Source organism: Dromiciops gliroides, chromosome 6, assembly GCF_019393635.1.
Source record: "Dromiciops gliroides isolate mDroGli1 chromosome 6, mDroGli1.pri, whole genome shotgun sequence".
Taxonomy (NCBI): Eukaryota; Metazoa; Chordata; class Mammalia; order Microbiotheria; family Microbiotheriidae; genus Dromiciops; species Dromiciops gliroides.
In genome coordinates, this window is record NC_057866.1 from 19,213,732 (window position 1) to 19,238,466 (window position 24,735).

General features: G+C 35.5%; 1 protein-coding gene and 1 pseudogene across 1 annotated transcript; one reads left to right on the plus strand and one right to left on the minus strand.

Annotated features, from left to right (window-relative positions):
• The first annotated feature begins 5,182 nt into the window (after positions 1-5,182).
• Positions 5,183-5,763, plus strand: LOC122731876 (annotated as a pseudogene).
• A 5,519-nt stretch (positions 5,764-11,282) lies between these two features.
• LOC122730398 (olfactory receptor 5AS1-like) lies at positions 11,283-12,221 on the minus strand. Its single transcript, XM_043969513.1, has one exon. The coding sequence runs from the start codon at positions 12,219-12,221 to the stop codon at positions 11,283-11,285; it is 939 nt and encodes a 312-aa protein (XP_043825448.1).
• Positions 12,222-24,735: the final 12,514 nt, after the last annotated feature.

Here is a 24,735-nt window from a genome sequence, read left to right on the forward strand (position 1 = left end):
CAGTCAATCAATCCATTAATTAATGAATACACATACTATACACACATATGTCTCTGTGTGTTACATAGGTGGGGGAGATACAAAGTTTAACCAAAAGAAAGTGTATTCCTTCCTAAACAATGCACTACAGAAAGCAAATTATATCAAGCAAATAAAAAGCCTGATATGTTATCTGTAGACCTAAGCACAATTGCCTGTCTTTGTCTCATAATGGTTGTGTGTCTCTTGGCAAGTGCCTTAAACTCTCAGAGCTCTGGGCAGCTCTCTAAGACAATAAGTTTCAGAGAAATGAGTGATTGATATTGATATATGGAATTTCCTTTTGGGGAGTTCCCCACAACTATGAAATTCATATGCAATTCCTATCTCTATGATTCTACATCTTTATATTAATATTATTAATTTATTTTTTAAAATCGTTTTTTAAAACTATATTACTTGTAGGTTACCTTCCAGACAATGGATCTCTTTGAAGCATTCTTCACCTCTTTTTCTTAAGATAAATGACAAAGAAATGCAAAAAGAGAGGGGCCTGCCATTCTGGAATCGCTATTAGCCTTACGAGAAGAAATCCTCCCACAAAAATGAAATTGGTTCCGTTCAACCATTCTCTGGGATTTCTCTAATAATTATTGTTCCATTTCTAATAAAAGATGCTATTGATGATTGAAAGACATTGATTTCTTCCATAATGTTTCCTCCATACCAGCAAAAAATTGTCTCAGCTTTGCCAATGATTATGAAAATACTATATTATTATTACTGCACCAATATTTTATGTGTACCTTAAAAAATACAGTTTGTGCTTCCTTCACCTATAATAAGCCACAATGCCTCTTCCTCCATTTCCTAAATGGCCATGGCCATTATTTGACATTCTGCTGTAACAGAAATCATGCATTATATGTATACAGTAAAGCCCTCAGTAACAAAGCAAGAAAATGATGGAGTTGGGATGGAAATAATAATAAATCTGGCATTCAAGTTAAAGGATTGCCAATCACCCCAATTTAGGACCTTTAGTTATGTAATCTCACTTCTCCATCAGTAGCTCCATTTCCCAATCCTATATTGCAATAGAAGAGTAGATAGCTGCAAATATATGACTCCGATCATGGTTCTTCCCCACTCTATTCCATCTCATTTCCTAACAATCTCACGTGACTAAGATTGGGACCCAAAAGAAACAGATGAAGGAAGTTAAGCTCTCATGTGATATTGTTGTCATTTAATTCCTAGACTCATAGAATATCAGAATACCCTTTGACCCAGTGATCCTAATATTTGGTGATATTCTAAGGTAATCCAAAGTTCTGATACACAGCAAAATATTCATCACAGCATTATTTGTGAAGATAAAGAACTAGAAATAAAATGTGTCCATTAATTTCAGAATAATAATAAAAATCTTTTGGTAAAAAAAAATAATGTGATATTATACTGCAGTGAGAAATTAAAAATGGAATTCTGAGAATTGCCTGCATAATTATGGTCATAGTTAGTGATATGAGAAGAATCAGAAAGACAAAATCCAGAAACTACAGAATCAATGAAAATATCACTCAAAAGAAATCAGACTCAGAGCAAATGAAAACTAGGGGAGGTTCTCAGAAAAGGGGATTAAATAAAACATACGTCTTTCCTAATGATGGCTATTATGGCCGAATATGTTATGTGTTATCTGGCAACTTAAGTACTATGCAGTATATTTTCCTTAATTCTTTAAGAATATAAATTGTATCTGATGTATGGACTTTTTTAGCTTAGAAATGATTTAGATACAAATCCCAACGGCGAGACAGACAGACAGAGACAGAGAGAGAGACAAAGAGACAGAGAGACAGAGATAGAGAGAAAGAAAAACAGAGACAGACAGAGGGAGGGAAGGAGAGAGAGAGAGACAGAGACAGAGACAGAGACAGAGACAGAGACAGAGAAAGAGACACAGAGATATGAAGAGAGTCACATTTGAAAGGAAACTAAAAAGCCAGGTATTTAAATATGTTGTTGTATAAAAATATCCTGTTTAGCATGCCTCACCTGTCAATTTATTACCCAGACTTATGTGAATCTCTTTACTGTGGAAAAACTCATTATAATTCTCCCCTACCTCCACAGCATTATAACTGCATTGACTCTTGTGCATGACATCTAGTCTAATACTTAAAGACAATTCTCATGCCCAAATAAATCATCTCTCCTCCCAATAAAAATATATACATTTTCTTCAATTTGTCTTCATATGGAATGACTTTGAGCCCCTCACCATCCATGTTACTTTCCTATGGATGGCCCTCAGTTTATAATTTCTCTTCCTATAATGTCGCATCTACAACTGGATATGCTTCTCTTTTCATGGTCATAAGAGTACAGTGAGATCATCCCCGGCCCAGTTTTGGAGACTGTGACTTTCTAAATGCCATATGCTCAAACTAGTTTTATTTAAATGATTTTAATATCACAATCCCCTCCCCCCTCCCCTAGACAGCAGATAATCTGATATTATCTATCTATCTATCTATCTATCTATCTATCTATCTATCTATCTATCTATCTATCATCTATCTATCTATAATATTAAACATATTTCTGCATTAGTCAGGTTATAAGAGAAGAATCAGAACAATGAGGAAAAACCTCAAAATAGAAAAACAACAGCACCAATAACAAAAGATATAGTATGGCACAATCAGCATCTATATTCCACAGTTCTTTTTTTTTTTTTCTAGCTTTGAAGATCCCCTTCCATCATGAGTTCCCTGGAACTCTCCTGTACCATACAAAATGAACTTACCATGTTGATATTATCTCATTCAATACTTTACTCATTTAGTGACAAATATTTATATTATGCTGTCATGTGATGTCATATCAATTATATCATATCACATTATAACATATAAGATCATAACATTTATCATCTCATCTCATATCATATTGTATCATATCATATCAGTTATATTTATCATATTATAGCCAGATGCATTGCATTTCAGTTTTATAATCTGGCTTAGTGGAAAATGCACCTTGGGAGACCAAGGTTCTAATTACTTTCTGTTTCTCTGAGTTTCAAATTCCTCAGCTTTAAAATGAGGGCAATGTCAAAAGGTAATCTCTATGATCCTTTGTAGCACTAAGAAGATGAGTTGTTTGAGACAACAAGCCTGAGGTTAACATGGGTATCATAAGCTCCTTTTAAAAATCCAATTTTTTAGAGACTATTGAGAAATCTATTACTATGGCTTAGTTATCTTGTGTTTCACCTTTTTACTATATAGTTTAATTTCCAAACAGATGTATATGAATGCTGAGATAACGTGGAGCAGTAGACAACATACTTTATCCAAAGGCAGGAAAATCTTGTTTTGCATCCTATTTCCATCCTTTTCTAGCTATGTACTGATAGAAAAGTAATTTAATCATTTGGTTTCTCCATCTATAAAAGAGAGATATATTGCACTAATTACTTCATAGAATTATTAGGTATAGAGATAAAATAGAGTGGCAAGGGAGTATGCCAGACTGAGAACACAACCTCTACAAATACAAGCTAGTGTCTTTTGAGAAATTAATCACCATAAGGAATTTTAGAGAATTGTATAGACCCCAGCTTCTTAAACTGTTGGTGGTGACTACATATGGGATCATATAACTCTATGTGGGGGCCATGAAAAAATTTTGGCCACAGTAAAAGTTTATGTATACCTATTTTATATACCTATATATCTGGGGTTGTGTAAACATGTCTCAGGTGAAAAGGGGTCACAATTTTAAAAAGTTCAAGAAATCCTGGTCTAGAACACAGAAGGGGTTTCAGCTAGTTACTCTTTTTTGTTGTTTTTGTTTTTTGCAGGGCAATGAGGGTTAAGTGATTTGCCCAGGGTCCCACAGCTAGTATGTGTTAAGTCTCTGAGGCCATATTTGAACTCAGGTCCTTCTGAATCCATGGCTGGTGCTTTATCCACTGTGCCACCTAGCTGTTGAGGCAGAAAACCTAGTTTAAAGGCTATCATAGTAGTCCAGGTGCAAGGTAATGAGATCCTTCATTATATTTGAATGCATTCAAGATTGACTGGAACTATTCCAGATTTTGCTCTTCAGGAACAACCTTCAAGAACATCTTGTTCTCTTCTATGAAGCATAGCATATGCTGTCGAGTAGTTCTTCTTAACATGTATGAATGCATTGTCACTTATGGTAGTCTAGTGATGCCTATATATCACTTATTCAAAACGCTTATTACCTACATTCATCTTTGAAGGAAACACTGAATTTAAGTTAGTAGCATGTGAAAAAAAGTAAAGATATTTTTAACTATTCAAGTTTTTGCAGCCCTTTAAATTTATTTCATAATTTAAGTCAATAATTTCTGGTTAGTTTCACTCTCTCCAACTCTCATTCATATTGGTGGATCAACTTTACATTTGCCTTTTATGTATCTTCTCAGAATTCTAGGGAAATTGATAAGTAGTAAATCTTTCCAGTGATATGTATAGCTCACAAGACAACATTGATTTATCCCCACCATGATTATCAGTTAATACCAATTAGTCAAACCAGCTTAAGGAATTAAGACATCAATATTTACTACAGTAGTACAATTCATCCAAAATATTTTCCCCCAAAGTCTGTGACATGTTTTCCCATAAGTGTAGACAGAATCCAATAAAATATATGTTCAACTTTTAGAGAGCTTATTTGGCAAAGAACTTACTATTCACCATTTGTGGAAGGACTTTTCTCTCCTTCGAGGATTGCTCATGAAGTTTCCCTGAGGCATAAGTGTACCATTTCTCCTGGACTCCTTATGAAATCCTGAATACTCCTTTTCTTATTGTTTCAGATTTGTACTTTGCTCCCAGTACAAGCACTGCAGGATCAGTACTACTGCAGAGGTACTGCTTAGGTATGAATAAAAAGTCTCAACCTTCTATGATCTGAAATTCATAAAGCTTTCTTCCTTCTGGCATAGCCCAAGGTCATGACCAGGGCTCTTCTCCTTCCTGCAGTATTCCTTTTCAAAGTCCTGGCTTAAAGATTTCCACCTCACTGACAGGGGCACTGTCATCTTGTGGGAGTGAAACCAAAACTTGAAGAGCAGTTAAAAAGAACAAGTGGAAGACACTCATTGGTGAGGAGACTGGAAGCTGGAGGCTCAGGAGCTGGGAGGTTTCTTTGACCAATGTTCAACATATCAATCTTGGAACATTGGGAATATATTAAACTCTTCAAGGGACTCTTTGGCAAAAAATAAATGTGAATTCTAATGGTTGGGCTGGATGCCACAGAAAAGACAACTATTTTATACAAACTCAAGCTGGGCCCTACTATTCCCACTAGAGGTTTCAATGTAGAAACTGTATAATACGAAATTTTAGCTTCACGGTATGTGATGTAGATGGCCAAGACAAGATCCAACCACTATGGTGCCATGACTTCCAGACCTGATTTTTGTGGTTGACAGCAATGAAAGAGACTGAGTGAATGAGTCCTGAGAAGAAATCATGAGAATGTTGGCTGAGAGTGAGTTTAGAGATACCCTCTTATTAGAATTTGGTAAAAAAGAAAAAAGAAAAAACAAAGAAAAAGAAAAAGAAAAAGAAAAAAAAAACAGGATCTTCCCAATGTCATGAATGCAGATGAAATCATAGATAAACTTGTACTCCATTGTCTTCATCACAGAAATTGGTACATTCAGGCCACTTGAGCCACTAGTGGGAATGTCTCTATGAAGGACTGGACTGGTTGTCCAATCAGCTATGAAAACAGAAATGAAAAAAAAAAAAAGTTCCTCCTCCCTCTTTCCTTATCTCACTCTTATTTCCTTCTGTTTATCCTTCTTTTTACTCATGTAGTAAACTGTGCTACTTTCTGGTCTTTAGTGAAAGAAGCTGTTTTTTTAATTTTTTCCCCCATCCCTTGTCACAAAATGTATTGCCCTATGCTCTTAATGAGCAAATTCAGGCCTCAAAGCAGGTTTCTTATTTAATATAAATTGTTTGGTTTTTTTTGTTTGTTTGTTTCTAATGTGGCTGTTTCTGGCACTCCTATACAATATTATTTAGATTTTTTTATTGTAAAAAAATCAACTCACCATTTATTACTGGGAAAGAATTTAAAGCACATTGACACTTGGGGTTTTGGGGTTTAGCATGCAGAAACAGAGCCCAGTGCTACTCCTACTGGTTTGTGAGATCTGTGTTGAGATCCATTTTGGTGTCTGGTTTTTAAACTGAACTCAGTATATTTTGTAAACAGTAAAAAAAAAAAAATTAAAAAGACAAGTAAAACACTTCAACATAGAGAACAGATAAATATGCTTAGTGTGGGACTTATAGCCTGCATTAGCCCCTAAGCTTGGCTGGAGATATTTCAAAAACATAGTCAAGAACACCAGACATTTCTCTGTAGTGTCTACATTTTGAAAAAAAATAAATTGAGCATGACAGCTTGGAAAGTCATTCCATTCTAGTAGTATTTCGTCCCAGTTTTTGAACAATCCCCCTATCTGTATATGTGTGAAATGTCCTTTATTTCCCCTCATTATTGAAAGGATCAGATTTGCCATCTGAAAAAAAAAAAGATCTTTACCTTTTTTTTTTTTCTTTTTTGGCATTTTGATAAACACCAAAGAAGCTGGAGCTGTTTAACTTTATCTTGGGAAAGACCCAGAAGTGATTTATTTAGTGTTGTGGAAACTTGCTGCTTTCAATACAGAGTTAGTAATTGATTGTTTTGCATACTTGTTTTCAGTTTTCGTTTTAACAAACAAGCACTGTAATTGAAGCTATTAGAATAAAATCCCTGAACTATTAAAAAAAAAAAGGCTTCCACCTCTCTTCCTCCCTCTCAACTCTCCAATGTCTACTAGTTTTTTTGTTATATATAAGCTTCACAAATAGGTATGCAACATGTCAAAAGAAATTTACTTTTCCATAACATTGAAATGACAAAGGTAATTTATTTTAAATGGGGATAGGGTAATCAATATCCAATTAAACTTACAGTCATCAGAGAAAGATTTTAGTGTTACAATATATAAAGTATAGAAAGGGGATGATATTAGTTTTTACATATGTGTTTCCTGATCACTAGATGTAGATTAGAGAGCCAATTGTCTATTATGATTTTGTAGAGAGGATTCTACCTGAGACATGGGTAGGGTCAAAAACCCTCTGGGCCCTTATCATTATGAAATTTTATTATTTTGCTACTTGGTTCCACTTTATATGACTTAACATTGCATGTGGCCTGGTCAATTGATTGATTAACTTTGAATTTCTGGACAATGAGAGAATGTATCTTTACTTCCACAAAATCAATCAAATCAATTGTCTACATAATGCTCATATAACTTCCACCCTATTTCAGGCCCTTGTCACTTCTAATTTTGACTATTAACAATGACTTCTTAATTATTTTTCCTACTTCAAAACCCTCTCCATCTAAACTCATCTTCCACAAAACTGGAAATATTTTTTTTCTAAAAAATATCTTAAAATGCCAGTCCCTTACTCAATAAAATCTAGTGGCTCACTACCCCCACCCCCAGATAAAATATAAATTCTTTTTTTAGAGTTCTTTGTAAGTTTGTTCCTACCTACCTTTCTAGTTTCCCACACTGCTTCCCTACCCATACTTTGTGGTCAAGGCTAACTAAACTTTTTGCTGTTCTCAGGTACAGCACTCCATCCCCCAACTTACCACTTTTTACACTGATTATCTGCTATACCTGGATTGTATTATTATCCCATATGTCGCTTCTAGAATCTATTGCTGCTTTCAAGAAGGAGCATAAAAGCAGTCTTCTACATAAAGCCTTTCTTTCTTTGTCTAAAAAAATTGTGTTATTGTGGGTATGTATTGTGGGTATGTGTGTGTGTATGCTTATGTATATGTGTGTATACACACATACATGCATGCATTCATTCATATACAGATTTGCTATTTCCTCCACCAAAACATAAGATTCTTGAGAACAGGGATAGCTTCTTTTTTGTCTTTGTGATCCCTGTTCCTGGAACATAATGTATGCTTAGTGAATATGTATTTATTTGATTGCTTTTACTTATACAATTATTCCTTTCTCCCCCTCTCTATCTTTGAATACTATTCTTGCTTCTCACCTTCCTTCCTCCCCCTTTTCCTGACTTTTTTCCTTTATAATTTCTTTCCTTCCTTCACAGTTTGTCATTTGATATATTGGGGTGGGGGAGAGTCTATCCTTGTTCTAAATTATTGGGGAACTTAGCTGTGGTTTCTAATACATTGTTACTTATAAGTTAGAGGCTATTGCACCAATTTTGGCTGCAAGCATTTATTAAATCATATTAAATGTTAGTAAAGAGTCGACTGCATTTAAAACAAGCCAAAAAGCCCCCAGCACCAGAGAGAGAGAGAGAGAGAGAGAGAGAGAGAGAGAGAGAGAGAGAGAGAGAGAGTCAGCCTCCTGCAGTCAGGTCCACTCCACAATGGCATTCACCTTGAGACCTCCATCTCTTTTCCTCTTGTGAAAGAGGTGTCTCTTACACAATGATCAAAGCTAATTGGCTAGCATCATTCAATTCTATTCATTGACAGGACCTCAGGCTGGTCCATATTAAGAAGATCTATATGTGCTGAGGTCAGTGTGTAGTAAACTACAAACCCTCTGAGGGGAAAGGGGCTCTCAAAAAGGTGTGGTTTTAATTTTTCCTGTGTCTGATTTACATTTCTATTGTCTCTGGGCTGGCTCTGGGAAACCAGCCAGAGTTTCTGAGTTGGGGGTGGTAGTTCCTGGGTCCCACCAAAACCACATTATTAAGAATTATTTTTTCACAATAGCTTGCTTTATTTCTTTTTCCTTTCTTCTTTAGTACTTTTCTTCCTTCCTTCTTTCCTTCACATGCCTTCTCCTCTCCTTAATCCTAACTTCATCTCCCCTACCCTACTATTTTATCCCCACCACATGGAGTATCACCATCAGATTCACAGATCCAATGTGATAGAAAATCCCTGTCTTTTGTCTTAAGATAATAGGAGTACTATTGGAACACTTCCGTCTTTTACATTTTTTACAATGTATTTTGTACATAGCAGGGATATTCCCAATGCTCTAAATTTTTCATTCTTTTATAAACTATTGTCTTCCTTATCTTGTTTATATTTTGCAACACTTGTAGATTGTTGGTATTAGTTTGTAAAATAGCAACAAATCCCAAAATAGATAGGCCTTTGCTACTATTGGCAGTTGGGAGTTTGAGGTTTTTAAAATACCTTTTTAATTTTTTTGAAATTGGTACAGTCTGTTTTTCTTTTTGTGTTTAGCTCTATATTTGATGAGTAAGGTTTGTTTTTTTTAATTAAAATTACCAGTATTTGTGTAATGTTCTACTTGTCTTTATGCTCTCTAGGAGGGCAGGGGCTTGGTGTTATTTAACTTTGATATCACTGACACTTAATTCTATATTGTATACATTTTGGAAACAATCAATATTTTCATCATTAAAGGTCCTTTATTTAATTGGTTTCATTTTTTCTCAATTTTTTTTGGAGGGCGATTAATAACAGAAATGGACCTATCAGGTGATGTCATGAAGCAGAACAATCTGCTAAGAAAAAATAAATTATAGATAAGAGTCAATTCCAGATGAGGACATCATATACCATTTGTAATTCATTTGATTTTTGTATGATATATTGCCTTTTGAAATCACATATCAAAATCAGTTTTGAGCTTGCCTGAGAACCCAACATCAACTACTACTTTTGCTAACTAGGAAAGTATGGAAATGAACAATTGAAGACACATACATACGTGGTGTTCAAGAGGAATAGAACCTCTGGAATGAGGGCTTCCTGAGCCCTTGTCAGGGCTGCTCATCCACCTTTGGTATCAACTTGTTTTCCTATTCTCACATGTGTCTCCAAGAAGTTTGAACAATAAGCATCATCCAGACCCCAATAAAACTGTCTTGGCAGACAGGCTACCAAATTGATGAAGGCAACAAGCCTTAAATCTATTGCTAGATTAGGAGAATGTCTAGTCAAAGCATGTGAAGACTTCTCCAGTGGAATGGGAGTATGAGAACAATTTATTCCAACAACCATGAAGGCAGCTGAAGCAGGTGCTACGTAGAAGTCAGAGCTTGGTCAGACATTAAAGATGCCATGATCATTTAATGCATCTTGGGTCATCAATAACCATATTGACTTTTGTCTTGACATTGGTTTTCAATGACTCAGAAAGACAGAGTTTTGTCTGATGACATTGTGCAACTCTGCCTCACTTAAATGTAATTCACACTCAAGTCAAGAAATCACCCCATGATGTCATTTCTCCTCTTCAAAAATGAGACAGAACAGAAAATCAAAAAGTATAAAATATTCTCTAAAAACAAATAGGTATTTTGTCTGTCTACTTCTGATTAACTGGACTGTGTTTTCCCTAAATAGGCAGATATATTTGAGTGTTTGCTGCCAGGTCATAGTCCCTTCAGTCAGAAGGGATATAATGTGGATCTGTGATTTCACTTATTCCTAAGAAACTCTTTCTATTAATGCAAGTTAGCTCATTCTCTGAAACTTAAAATCTTAAGTGTTTCCCAGAGCAAGTTGAGATTAAGTAGCTTGACTAGGTTTACATAATTGGCATGTGTCAAAGGAAAGATTTGAACCAAAATGTCTGACCTCTGTTTTCAGGTCTCTAAGCACTATTCAGTGCATTGTCTCTTTATTCAGAAAAGAATAGGAAATCTTTTACTTTCCTCTATCCAGCCCTATTACTACCCAAGATATAGTGCACTAAATGTTCCATTTATAAACCAACAATTTTAGAACCCCAGTGTTCAATTGAGGAGTCCAACATATTAATCACCTAGTTTTCTTTTCCTCATAACATGCTACCTGCTAAAATAGTATGCTATCACAAGGGGTGATTTGTGTCATCTTTGATGGAACTTAGCATTTTAATTTTATGTCCTTTTATAACTATGTCAGCTGCTGCCATTTGGAGAACATTTTATGTCTGAGAGGTGTATGCCATACTAAAAAAAAAAAAAAAGGAAAATGTTCTCATAATAATTCAGTTCCCTTCTCCCCAATCAGCTTCCTTAATGCTTAGAACTGTCCCAAAGTAGAATAAATTTTTGCAGAGGGTAATGGGGTGACTGGTGGTCTTCAAGTTAACACTGGATGATAACTTTTTGGGGTTGCAATAAAGCTGATTATTAAACAGTTGCTCTTTAGGCTATATATTCTCACTTTCAACTCTAAGATATTGAGAAATACCTTATCCTATGACACTATTCATTTAGAGATATTCTGTCCAACATTTTTTTGAGTGCATTTTTCACATCTTTGTTTCTCAAACTGTATATAATGGGGTTAAACATGGGGAAAACCACAGTATAAAAAACAGCAACCACTTTATCTGTGTCTGGTGAGTATTTGGTGCTGGGACGTAAGTACATGAACAAAAGTGTCCCATAGAATAAAGCTACAGCTATCAAGTGGGAAGCACACGTAGAAAAGGTCTTACTTCTCCCTCCAGATGATTTGATGTTCAGTACTGTAATGAGAATGCAGAAGTAGGAAATGAAAATGATCACAAAAGTACTGGTCTGGATGAAGCCACATAAAGCAAAGAGCAGAAGCTCATTGAGGGAGGTGTTGGCACAAGACAAAGCTAGTAATGGTGGTATGTCACAAAAAAAATGATTGATGACATGAGATCTGCAGAATGGCAACCTGAAGGTCAGACACACATGAACCAGTGAAGTTATGCTTCCACTGAAATAAGCCAAGACAACAAAGCAAACACACACTTTCCTGGACATAAGTGTTGAATACATCAATGGGTTGCAGATCGCTGCATAGCGGTCAAAGGCCATTGCAGCTAGAATGAGGCATTCTGCATCAGCAAAGCAAGCAAAGAAGTACATTTGAAGGGCACAACCATACAGGGAAATGCTCTTCTTTGAAGTTAAGAAGTTTGCTAGCATTTTAGGAGCTATAGCTGTGGAATAGCTGATGTCTAGAAAAGATAGATTACTGAGAAAATAATACATGGGAGTTTGAAGATTAGAATCAAAATTGACCAGTATTATCAGACCAATATTCCCCACCAAAGTCAAAACATAGATGGCCAAAAACAAAAAAAAGAGAGTGATTCGGAGTGGTAGGTAATCTGTGAAGCCAATAAAAATAAACTCAGTTGGTGCAGTATAATTCCTCTCAGGCATCTTCTTTGTTGGGAAGAGCTTCATGAATGAGGTGAACCATAGGTAGGGTTTTCAGATGAGGCTTGTGTTATTGGATAGCTCCAGAATGCTTTCTATCTCACTTCTTTGAAAATAAATAGAGAGATAAGAATGTCTTTCCTGTCTCATCAAGAAAACATATACTCTTCAAGTGTTTTATGTTAAAGAGAAAGTCTTAAATGATGTGCAACAATGGTGTGAAGGATCCACTAGTTTAGTTAATGAGAAAATCTCAATTCTAATGAAATAATAGCAACAACAGTCACATATGGGTTTTTTTAAATTAATTGTAAACTTAACATCTTTTTTCTCCTTTGATCCTCACATCAGTTTTGTGAGGTTGATACTACTGCCATGGAAAACTCCATTTCAAGGTAAGGAAACTGAGGCCAAGATGATTCAAATGATTTATCCATTGTCATGAAGCTAATTTTGAGAAAGATGTGGTATTTCAACTCAGTCGGGTGTTTCTGACTCAAACACAATTTTCAATTCAACCCCCTCATCAGTCCTTCCAAATTATGATAATAAGAGGAGTATGAATAGATATTCATAAATCAATAATGATATATAATATTCAAGTACATTTTTCTTGAGGAATTCAAATGTTTTCTGAAAACAATAAAAATAAGAGCTAGGCATCTAGGTGGCCCAGTGGATAGAGTGCTGCATAAGCTATCAGGAAAACCTGACTTCCAATAAAGCCAGACATTTAACTAGTTGTATGTCCTTAAGCAATTTATTTAACCTCTCTATACCTCAGTTTCCTTATCTATAAAATGTGCATAATAATAGAACCTACCTCCCAGGGTTGTTGTGAAAATAAAATGAGATAATATGTATAAAGTATTTTACAAACATTAAAGTACTCTTGTAAATTCTACCCATTAACAAGAAGAAACTGGAGCTAATTGAGATGTAGTTTAAGAAAATTTAAGAAACTAGTTCTGCTAATACTGGTCAAATTTAAGAAACTAGGAAAATACATTAATTAAATTTTCCATTTTAAGCCAGACAAAGCTGAAATCTATATTACTGCTATGGAAGTAGAATGTGTTTACCTTTATAAAGGCTGATTTTTTTGTGATTGCACAAAATACATTGAAAACAACATTGCGGGAAAACACATTAGATTTGGAAAACACATTTAATTTGAATTGTGATTCTGACCTTTACTAACTGTGTGACATTAGTCAGGTAATAGGTTAATGAGGAAGGAAAAATGAGTAGGTGTGTGATTTCATTGTCACAAGGAACTCATTCATGATGAAACTCCTTTTACCAGTGCAGGCTGTTATCTAGTTGCCTAGAGAGATAATAAATGACTTTCCAATGTCACACAGTCAGTATGTAACAGAAGAAATATTTGAACCCAGGGCTTTCTCCCTGCAAGGCTGATTCTCCATTCATTTTGCCGCACAGCCTTGCAAGCATCTGATGAATAAAGTCACATATTTAGCCCCATCTAATATCTTAGGGATATTCAAAAGGGGAGCATGGTTTTGCAGATAAGCTCCTATTCTTAGACTTAAGGAAACTTGATTTAAATCCTGCTTCAGACACTTACCAACTGTTTCGTACTAGATAAAGTTGCTTAACCTCTGTCTGCCTTTGTTTCCTCATCTGTAAAATGAAAAGGATAATGGTGCTTAAAGAGTTGTTTTGATAAAATAATTATATTGTTATATAAAAGAATATTTGTAAAGTGCTTTGTGATTTATAAAACACTATACAAATGCTAGATATTCATATCATTTAATGAATCTCTCCAGTACAATATAAGCTCCTCCAGGGACAGGACTCTTGCATTTGTATATTGTGTGAATAGTTATTTAATATGCTTATTGAAGTCCTATGGAATTACTGAATGATTGCTTGATGAAAGCTAATCCACTGAGACCTTAATCTTTTTTTTTTTTTTTTTTTTTTTTTGCAGAACAATGAGGGTTAAGTGACTTGCCCAGGGTCACATAGATAGTAAGTGTGAAGTGTCTGAGACTGGATTTGAACTCAGGTCCTTCTGAATCCAGGGCCAATGCTTTATTTATTATGCCACTTAGCTGCCCCTTGAGATCTTAATCCTTGACAGATTTCAGTATAGGAACATCCATAAAGGAATACATTCCAGGGAGAAAGTCTATCCTAAGAATAATGTATTTAGGTAGTTAGCAGAATGCTAATTCCCTAAAGATGGTGGCTATTTCCTTTATGGTTGTTTATATCCACGTTGTTTAGTGAATTGCCTAATGCATAAAATGTACAGGTTGAATTAAGTTGAATTTGCCTCACTACAAACTCCGATGCAAAAATCATGCTAAAACCATTGTACCAACAACTACATTATGAGGAGAACATTTTCTGGGTGTTACAAAATGGAAGAAAAGCCAACCAGAGTACACCTATGGAACTCAAAAGAAAAAGAAAAAAAATTCTCCCAAAAACATCTGAAAGAGAAAATTAAAGATGGTCACTCATCACATGCCTATGGGAAGGAAATTGGGTTGACTTATGAGGGGAAGCACCAGGGGTATGCTGGAGACAGCTGAAACCTGCCTGCTAGATCCAACTGTTAAATTGTCTTTATGGGTATTTGAACCTCAAATTTCAATATGTGTTACAAATTGACTTGATTTATTATTTCATTGATAATCTAACTTAAGCAGTTATTTGAGAACATGTTTAAAAGGTGGATTAAACTTAAAAGTTTATCTTGTCTATTTTTTTTTCAGAGTCCTTGTTGTTAAAATCTATCAGTCCTTCTTTGGGAAGCTAAGTGGAACATGTCCTAGCTATTGGTCATCAAAAAACCAAGAGCTGACTTCGTGTCCAGCCTCTTATTTGCTGTGTCACTGTGGCTCCATCACTTGACTCTGCTTTATCCCTATTTTCTCACCTACCAATGGCAGATAATCATACTTACATTGTATGCTTTGCAGAGTTATTTCTAGGAAAGGTCTTTGTATCATATAAAGTGATATGTCAGTGGATCAGAATGAGCTAGTGTAATCATAGCTAATTGAATGGAAGATGTCTATTGTTTAGTAGCAGAGTGAACCAGGATCAGAATAACCACTGATCAGTGCCTGACAAGGTCAGTATTTAAGAAATGTTTATTGACTGGCTGCCTGATCATTTGATCCTATTGTGTTTGACAACCTTTTAGTCTTCCATTTGAAATCCAAGGGAATATTTTAAAATATTAAAATCAAATATGTGAATAAAACATAGCTAGATCTCTTTAATCAAAAATTGAGAAGGCAGCTTATCAAGTATAGAAGGCATGTATTGATATGTCTCCCTTTAACTCAGTAAGATTTCTCATTTTACTTCCCTTAGTACTTGTGCCTATCTTAAGTTCTAAATATTTGCATTAAATAGTATGCCTTAATTATAATTCAAGGACCTGTGATTTTATTAATTTATTTATATTTTGCACTAAAACAGATAACATCTATCCTACAGCTTATTAGTACTTGACACATAACGGAAATGATAGGGATCTTAAAACATAGGACATAACATGATAGCTTCCAGAAGGAGCCTTGGAATATAAAATATAAAATCTTAGGGTATGATGGTACTTTTATACATAGAATATGAAATAGAAGTGCTGTGAGGGTTATAGAATATAATGTATAGAATTTTAGAGCTGGAAGTGTTCTTTGTATATAGAATGCAAAGAACATAGGATGAATGCTAGAACTATAAAGATCCCTCAGTCATAGAAAATTAAGAGTCAAAAGGAACTGCAATGTGTGTATATGAATGTATATATGTATATAGCATGTTCATAGATATAATGTGTATATATCCATTTATATTGGTATATATCTTTCTATTTTTATCTTAAGGGTCACCTATTCCAGTAGGTCCCACTTTAAGATGAATAAGATGTATATCACAGCTGCATTAAGTTCATATATCCAGTTTCCTATTAAAATCATTTATGCATAATTTTCATTCCTCAATTAGTCTGATTCATGGGTGTGAGGAATTTTGACCAACATTTGTTGTATACTCTGTTCTTTCTAGTATAACTTATAAAATGGGTGTTTCGGTGCTACTCCTTAACTGATGGATACTCACAACTCTAGCCTTTCACCTTGGTGGATGCGTTACAAGTTGCTGTCACCTAATGCAGGAAAGGCTCTCCTTATATCAAAGTGTACCAGTTTTGACATGAAGATAGCTTTTCCAGCAAGGCTATTATCTATAAACCAAGTAAAAAAGGCCATTGTATTAACAGCTATATATAAAAGTTGTGATATTGAGAGACCACTCAGGTTTAAGGGCATATGGCTTGTGTTTTCCAAGGTAAAATCTATTTACAAATTTGTAAGGTTCCAGGCATAACATTTGCAGAGAAAATAACAAAATATAACATTAAAATACAAACCAGGCTTTTTCAAAGAAAGATTATTTGATTTTTATGTCTGTGAGCCAAGTGGATAGAACCAGGCTTTAGTAATTCATGGCCAGTCATTCACACCCACAAAAGTCCATCAGTTTTAATCTTCGCCATATCAACTAATGTAATACTTACCTTACCCTGGCCAAATCTTGATACTAATATACTAAGATAGATCAGAATAAACCAATGTTCATGACTGGAAGAATAACATAGAGCTCATGTTCTTTCAGTGGTCAGAAGCATTTTTGTATATGATGCCCAGCTCATTACTAACATCACAGTTATGTCTTTCCTTATGCAATTTTTGCATATGTGGTAACAATGCACAATGGTTTTAAAACACTTCAAAGTCTCACTTAGAAAACTTACATGTACAGTATGGGCACATTTCTCTCCTTGACATTATAAACCACTTGAGTGAAGAATTAGGATCATTTATATCTTGTTCCCTGGCATGGGGGACATGTTCCCCTGAGCAATTCTAAATATGGGGTAGATGATTAGTAATTAACTTTACTTTATAGCATCTGGATAATTTCTTTCTTTCATTTAAAAAAGTTGTTATGCATAAACTCCATGTGGAACTATGACAATAGGCGTGCCTTCTCCACACACACATGTTCTGTTGTGGTAAGATCATGGGTTCCCAATTAGTTACTGTGAATCACTAAAAAGTGGCAAGGGATTCACTTATCATATTCCTCTGCAGCTTTCCTTTATCCCATCCCAACAGAGTCTACACAAATATTTATGCAAATAATTTAAGTGTGAGGGTGTTCTCAAGATCAAATTAGATATTGTTAAAGGAATCGATATAAAATTTTCTATACATGTCACTTAATTTTTTTTTTTTTGGTGAGGCAATTGGGGTTAAGTGACTTGCCCCAGGTCACACAGCTACTAAGTGTTAAGTGTCTGAGGCTAGATTTGAACTCCAGTCTTCCTAACTCCAGGGCTGGTGCTCTATCCACAGCACCACCTAGCTGCCCCAATGTCACTTACATTTGATTCAACTTTTAAGTACTGAATATATTTTCCACAGCTACTCATTCCTTATCTTTTCTTTGCTCTCTAGGTGTTTTATAATTTTAACTTTTCTTGATGTCTAGATTTACATTTTCCTCATATGTTGACATTTACACTAAAAAGTTCTGATATCAGGGGCAGCTAGGTGGCGCAGTGGATAGAGCACCGGCCCTGGAGTCAGGAGTACCTGAGTTCAAATCCGGCCTCAGACACTTGACACTTACTGGCTGTGTGACCCTGAGCAAGTCACTTAACCCCAATTGCCTCACTAAAAAAAAAAAAAAAAAAATGTTCTGATATCATTTTCAGTTATGCCCCCTAAGACCCATGGCAGAAAATGATCCTTGTTTGGAAAGATTTAGGTGTTGGAGGTACTCCCTTTTGCTTTTGGCCCATTTACTGACCATTATTAGGAGATAAATTTCTTTTTGATAATGATTATAGGGCCATGAGATTAAAAATCCTACATCTAGAGTTAGAAGAGCTATCAGAGCCCATTTCTTAAAACTTACTCCCACCTCACCCCCCAACACTAACACTGACCGTTAGATAACAGAAATCCTAAAGGTGTTAAATGACTCCCAAAGTTTCACAAGAAATAAGGGGCACACATAGGACTTGATTTCAGTTTCTGTTGCTCCAGGTTCAGTGATTTTTTCCACTGTAGCTTACATATACAAAAAATAATAAATTGGTATACATTTATTAAACACCCACTATGTTCTATGTACTGTCCAAATGCACAGGGAAACCAAATATAGTGGAAAAACAAAATAAAAAAACCCTGGCTCTACCCTCATAGAATTTACGTCCTGTTGATGGGACATATGCATTAGCATGACTAATATAGAGTAAGTGATTAATAAATTATTTATTTAATTACCTTCACTTATTTAATTTTGATTAAATCATCACTATAAACAAATTTGCCTTGAAAAAGTTGGCTGTTATTCCTCAAATGCTATCCCTAAGAATAGGTTTTTGTTTTTTTTTAATGATGTTTCCTTGGTATTTCCATTTGGGGGGGGGGGGGGACTTTGTGAAGTGAAAAAATTGCAAAGCTCCTGATACTACACATAAGGCTAGTTATTCATGAAATTATAAGAATATTGGTAGTGGATTCAGATTTGTATTCAAGTCTTAGCTTTTGTGCTTATAAGCTGTGTGTTTACACATATAGAATAATAGGAGCATATAGTGAAAAATAGAAGGCCTCTTGGAGAACATTAATCTTAGTCCCTTCATTTTACAAATGATGAAAATGTGTCTTAGAAATATTAAATAACTTTCCCAGTGGCATACAACTAATAAGTGTTGGAGACAGGATTTTATCAGAATCTTTCTGACTCTGTCTGGTATACTATATACTATGCTATGCACCTGAAATGAAGTCATAGTCAAACTCAACTGAAACAACTGAACAATCTTCATTGCAGTGATATTGTAAAATGACTCAGATTTGACTTATTTTATATGTTGCTGATCTATACCTGATTACTCTGATTTATTCCAACTTAGTCATTCAAGAAGCCCATCTATGTGTGTTGAAAGAGATAGCAGGTGTCAGCTAGATGGCACAGTAGATAGAGCACCAGCCCCGGAGTCGAGAGTACCTGAGTTCAAATCCTGCCTCAGACACTTAACACTTACTAGCTCTGTGACCCTGGGCAAGTCACTTAACCCCAATTGTCTCAGTAAAAAAAAAAAAAGAAAGAAAGAAAGAAAGAAAGAAAAAGAAAAAGAAAAAGAAAGAGCTAGCATTCAAAATGAAATATTTGGGTTGGAAGAAATGCCCATTGGAATAACTGGATGCAGAGGTTTCACTACTCAAATTATATGGGGTGAAGGAGAAGATTTAAGGAGTAAGTTGAAACCTGTTATTATCACAATAGTTCTAGACTTCATTATTTTGTGCCTAGATAGGAGAATCTCTTAATTATTCTTTCTTCATAACCTCTCTGTGATCCTAATTCTTGTTGCTTCAATGTAATCATCATTATAATTTTCAGCATTGGAAAATAATAGATAGCATTTATGAAACACTTGAAGATTTGAAAAGCATTTTACATATTCAGCAGTAGGTGCCTAGATTTACCTGAAAACCTCATGGGGGAGGGATGATCTTACCTTCTTACAGGACGTATTTCACATTTGTATAGCTCAAAATGTTTGGTAAATGTTCCTATCCTAACAAAGCCTAGAGTTTTCCCTCTGCAATTTTCATCTTTTCCTCTTAGTTCTGCCCTGTGGCCTCAGGCAGTACAAACCTATTCATTTTTTCCATGTAAGAACACTTCAGATGCATGAAAAAATCTATCTTATCAATTTAAAATTTTTACTTGTCTTGTGACTATATGTACAGTTATGCAAGTAATAAATGATGTTTTCAATTCTATCATTAACTAGATTTTAAACTCCCCAAAGGTAGGAATTGTCTTATTCCTCTATCTATCTCACTTTGAGTCAATTAGAAAGATCTGAACAAAAAAATTATTCAACAAATATTTCTACAATGAATGATCACTATAAAAACTTGCCTCTGAATAGATTACATTACTAACTTTTAGGGGCAGCTAGAAGGTACAGTGAATAGAAATGTGGCCTTGGAGTCAGGAGGACCTGAGTTCAAATCTGGCTTCAGACACTTGACACTTACTAGCTGTGTGACCCTAGGCAAGTCACTTACTTAATCCCATTTGCTTGGCCAAATAAAAAAAAGGAAAAACAAAAAACAAAAGAAAACAAAACATTACTAACCTTTTTTTTTTTAACAAATATTTATTTTATTTTCCATTTGCATGTAAGGGTAGTTTTCAACATTCATTTTCATAAGATTTAGAGTTCCAAATTTTTCTTCCTCCCTCCCTCTCTTTCCTCCCTCCTCCACAAGATCTCAACCAGGTTATATATGTACAATCCACAAATGTTCTTTTTATCAGTTCTTTCTATAGGGGTGCATAGTAAGATTTCTCATTAGTTCCTTGGGATTGTCTTGGATCATTGCACTGCTGAGAGTAGTAATCCATCTTCTTTCATCTTATCACTCTTCAAAAGGGATTTGTTTCTGTATGTCCCCTCCCCCACTCTGCTCTTCCTTCTTTTGCCCCCCTCTCTTTATCCCTTTCCCCATCTATTTTCCAGCAGGGTTATAGAGATTACTCCACCCAATTGAGTGTGTACATTATTCCCTCCTTGAGCCAATTCTAATGAGATTGAGGTCTTTGAGCCAATTTTGATGAGTGTTAGGCTCATTTACTGCCCAGATTAAATAGATTACTCCACCCAGTTGGGTGTGTCTATTAGTGCCTCCTTGAGGCAGCTCTGATGAGTTAAAGATCTTTGAGTCTTTTCTGATGAGTGTAAAATTAATTTACTGCCCTGCTTCTCTCCCATCTCTTCCCCCATTCCATAAGCCTTTTCCTGTTACTTTCATGTAGGATTTTGCTTTTGCCCTTCCCCCTCCCCAATGAATTCCCTTCACCCCTCAATTTAACCCTAAAGATGTTATCATCTAGCTAAGTGACACAGTGGACAAATCATCACCCCTGAGCCCAGGGGGATCCCAGCCAAAACCTGGCCTCAGACACAAGACAGTCACCCACTGTATGATCCCAGGTATGTCCCCCAGCTCTAATTTTTTTTTTTTTTATGGTTCTCTAGGGTCTTGTATTTGAAAGTCAAATTTGCCATTCAGTTCAGGTCTTTTCATCACAAATACCTGAAAGTCTTCTTTTTCATTAAAGTCCCATTTTTTCCGTGGAAAGATAATGCTGAGTTTTGCTGGGTAGGTGATTCTTTGTTGTAATCCCATTTCTTTTGCCCTTTGGAATGTCATATTCCATGCCTTCCAGTCCTTTAATGTGGAAGCTGCTAGATCTTGTGCTATCCTGACTGGGGCTCCACAGTACTGGAATTCTTTCTTTTTGGCAGCTTGCAATATTTTCTCCTTGACCTGAGAGCTCTGGAATTTGGCTATAATATTCCTAGGAGTTTTCTTTTGGGGATCTCTTTCTGGAGGTGATCAGTGGATTCTTTCAATTTCTATTTTAGCTTCTTCTGCTAGAATTTCAGGGCAATTTTCCCTGAGAATATCTTGGAAGATGTTGTCTAAGCTCTTTCCTTGATCATGGTTTTCAGGTAGACCAATAATTTTCAAATTATCTCTCCTGGATCTATTTTCCAGGCCAGCAGTTTTTCCCAGAAGATATTTCACATTGCCCTCCATTTTTTTATTCATTTGGATTTGCTTTATTGTGTCTTGGTTTCTCATAAAGTGACTGGGTTCCATTTGTTCAATCCTAATTCTTAGGCACTTATTTTTATCAGAGACCTTTTGTACCTCCTTTTCCATTTGACTTTTCAAGCTGTTGACTTTTTTCTCATGTCTTTCCTGCATCATCCTCATTTCTTTTCCATTTTTTCCACTACCTCTCTAATTTTATCTTCAAAGTCCTTTTTGACCACCTCTATGGCCTGAGACCAATTCGTATTTTTCTTGGAAGCTTTAGATATAGGGGCCCTGATGTTGACATCTTCCTCTGAGGGTGCCCCTTGGTCTTCCTTTTTACTGAAAAAACTTTCTATGGTCCTTACCTTTCTCTGTTGGCTCATCTTGCCTTTCTTTTACTAGACTTTTAGCTGCTTAAAGTGGGGCACTGTTTCCAGGCTGCAGTATCCCAAGTTTAAGAAGTCCCAGGTGGTATGATTTAAGGAGAATCAGGTTCTTCCCTCACCTGACCTGTTTCCTGGACCTAGATGACCCCAGACCTACTTGCAAATCAACCAGCTTTGTGTGTTATGGTTGTTAGCTCTGATGAGCCTTTGCCCCTGCCTGGGCCACTTCTATTTGAGCCTACCACCTGGTTCTCAGCAGGGGTGTAAAATCCAAGTTCTGCCTTAGTGGTCTCTCCCCTGCCCAGGGTTCAGCCCACTCACCACACTGTGAGCTTAGTTCCAGATGACACTGGTGCTTCAGCTGATTCAGAGGCTCTGGGGGTCTCCTTCTCTCGTGAGGACTTCCTGAGACTGGATCTATGTCAGGGTGACTGTGGGGTTGGGCCCTACTCCTGTATCAGCACAGCAGCTCCCTCCTTCTGACCTTCCAAGCCATTCTTGGTTAGAAGATTATTTCAGCACATTCTTCTTTGAGTTTTTTCCATTATTAACTTTTAAACTTCATGGAAGCAAGAAGTATATTTATTCATCTTTGTATCAGGTTTGTCTTCATCATAGAGATTTTAATATAGAAATTGTCCAAAAATGCTAAATAAATGGATAAATTTTTATATAAAATTTATCTAATATTGCTCCACCCATTAATTGGAGCTAAAAGTCAATACTTAATTTTCTGTATATCTGAAAGAACTACTTTCTTTTAGAGAGAATCTACGATTCACTGAGTGAAAATAAAGTTTGACATATAGAGATGGACTTTATATTTGAAAGAGAGTTGTATGGGTGTTCAAAGAGGACCATCACCTCTGGTGTGAGGTCTTTCTGAGCCATTTTCAGGACTCTGAATCCAACTGGCAGTTACCTCTCATATGTAGCTCCAAGAAGCTATAGCATTCACAGTGATGACATCCTGGTAAAAATGTTTGGGCAGTTGGGCTAAACCTGGTTGAGGGTAACTAACAGGCCACAAACCCATCAGTAAGTTGGGGTGGGTGATGTCTAGCCCAAATATGTGAAGATTTCCCCTGGTATAATGGACAGATGAGAACTATTTGTTCTAATGATCATGAAGGCAGGTAAAGCAGGCATTATGGAGCCCTTAGCACTTAGTCAGTCATCAATGTCACCACAATTATCCGCTGCATCCTGGTCCATTGTCAATAATACTGATGTTTTTGTCTTGCAACTGGACTTTGATAACTCTGGAAGAAAAAGTGAGGCTGATGACTTTGTACAGCTATGTTTGACTTATAACCAATTTGTGCACAAGTCAATACATCAATCTGTGATATCACTGATCCTCTTTGAAAATGAAGAACAAACAACCACAACATATTTGAAAGCTGAATGTTCGGATTGCTAAAGGTGAACTTTAGAGAACGTAAAGAACCTATAATTCAAAGGGTACCCTCACCACTGAGTCATGAGTGGCTATCTATAAACAGGAAATATTAATAATCATATCATCTATGTATGTGTGTGATGCACATATAATGTACACAAAGTTATTGACATGTATATAGAACCAAAGTGCTAAGAAAAAATCAGCTCTTAGTTTTATAATGATTTTGTTCATATTGTTTACAACTTAGTTGAAAATATACAATGTATACATTCAGAAAAATCTACTCATATACTGTAACAGACTCAATAATTTTCAGAATTGTAAAGTACCTCAGAGCTCATCTAGTTCAGTTCCTTAATTTCATATATAAAGAGACTGAGACCCAGAAAACTTTGACGATTTTCTCTAGGTCATACCTAATTAATGTAGGAACTACTACATATAATTTTCCTGTGTTATACAAATTCATTCTTTAGAACAAGACTAGAATCATAGATATTAAAGGAAACAACAAAAATCTCATAGATTTAATTGAAGGATTTAGGGTTGATGTTGAGGAAGTAAATTGATAAGCTTTTGAGAATAATATATTTGCCAAGAACTATGATGTAACAGTCTCTTGATAAAACTCTTAAGTACAGAATGTTTGTTTGGACCCACCTGGTTTGATATTGTGTCAGGTACTGTCCATATATCCTTTCATCTGTCACAAAGATGCCCCCTAGAAAGGCATTTGGACACTGCATGTGACCTCCTTGACCCAGGGCATCAGTTTTGTCATCAAGAATATGTGTTCATGACTATATTTATTTTAATTTTCTGAGTAGCAGATTTAATATCCCTCCCAGCTACAAATATATAATCCCATTCCTTTGTCATATATAATTTCAATCTCTTAGAAAGTGAAAGTAGACACAATGTTAAATCTTTCTAAGGACTATTGTAAATCAAATAGATGAATTCCATCTACAAAAAGTTCTATGTAAGGATACTAAATCTTTTTTTTTTAATTTTGTGAACCTCTTTGGCAATTGGGACAT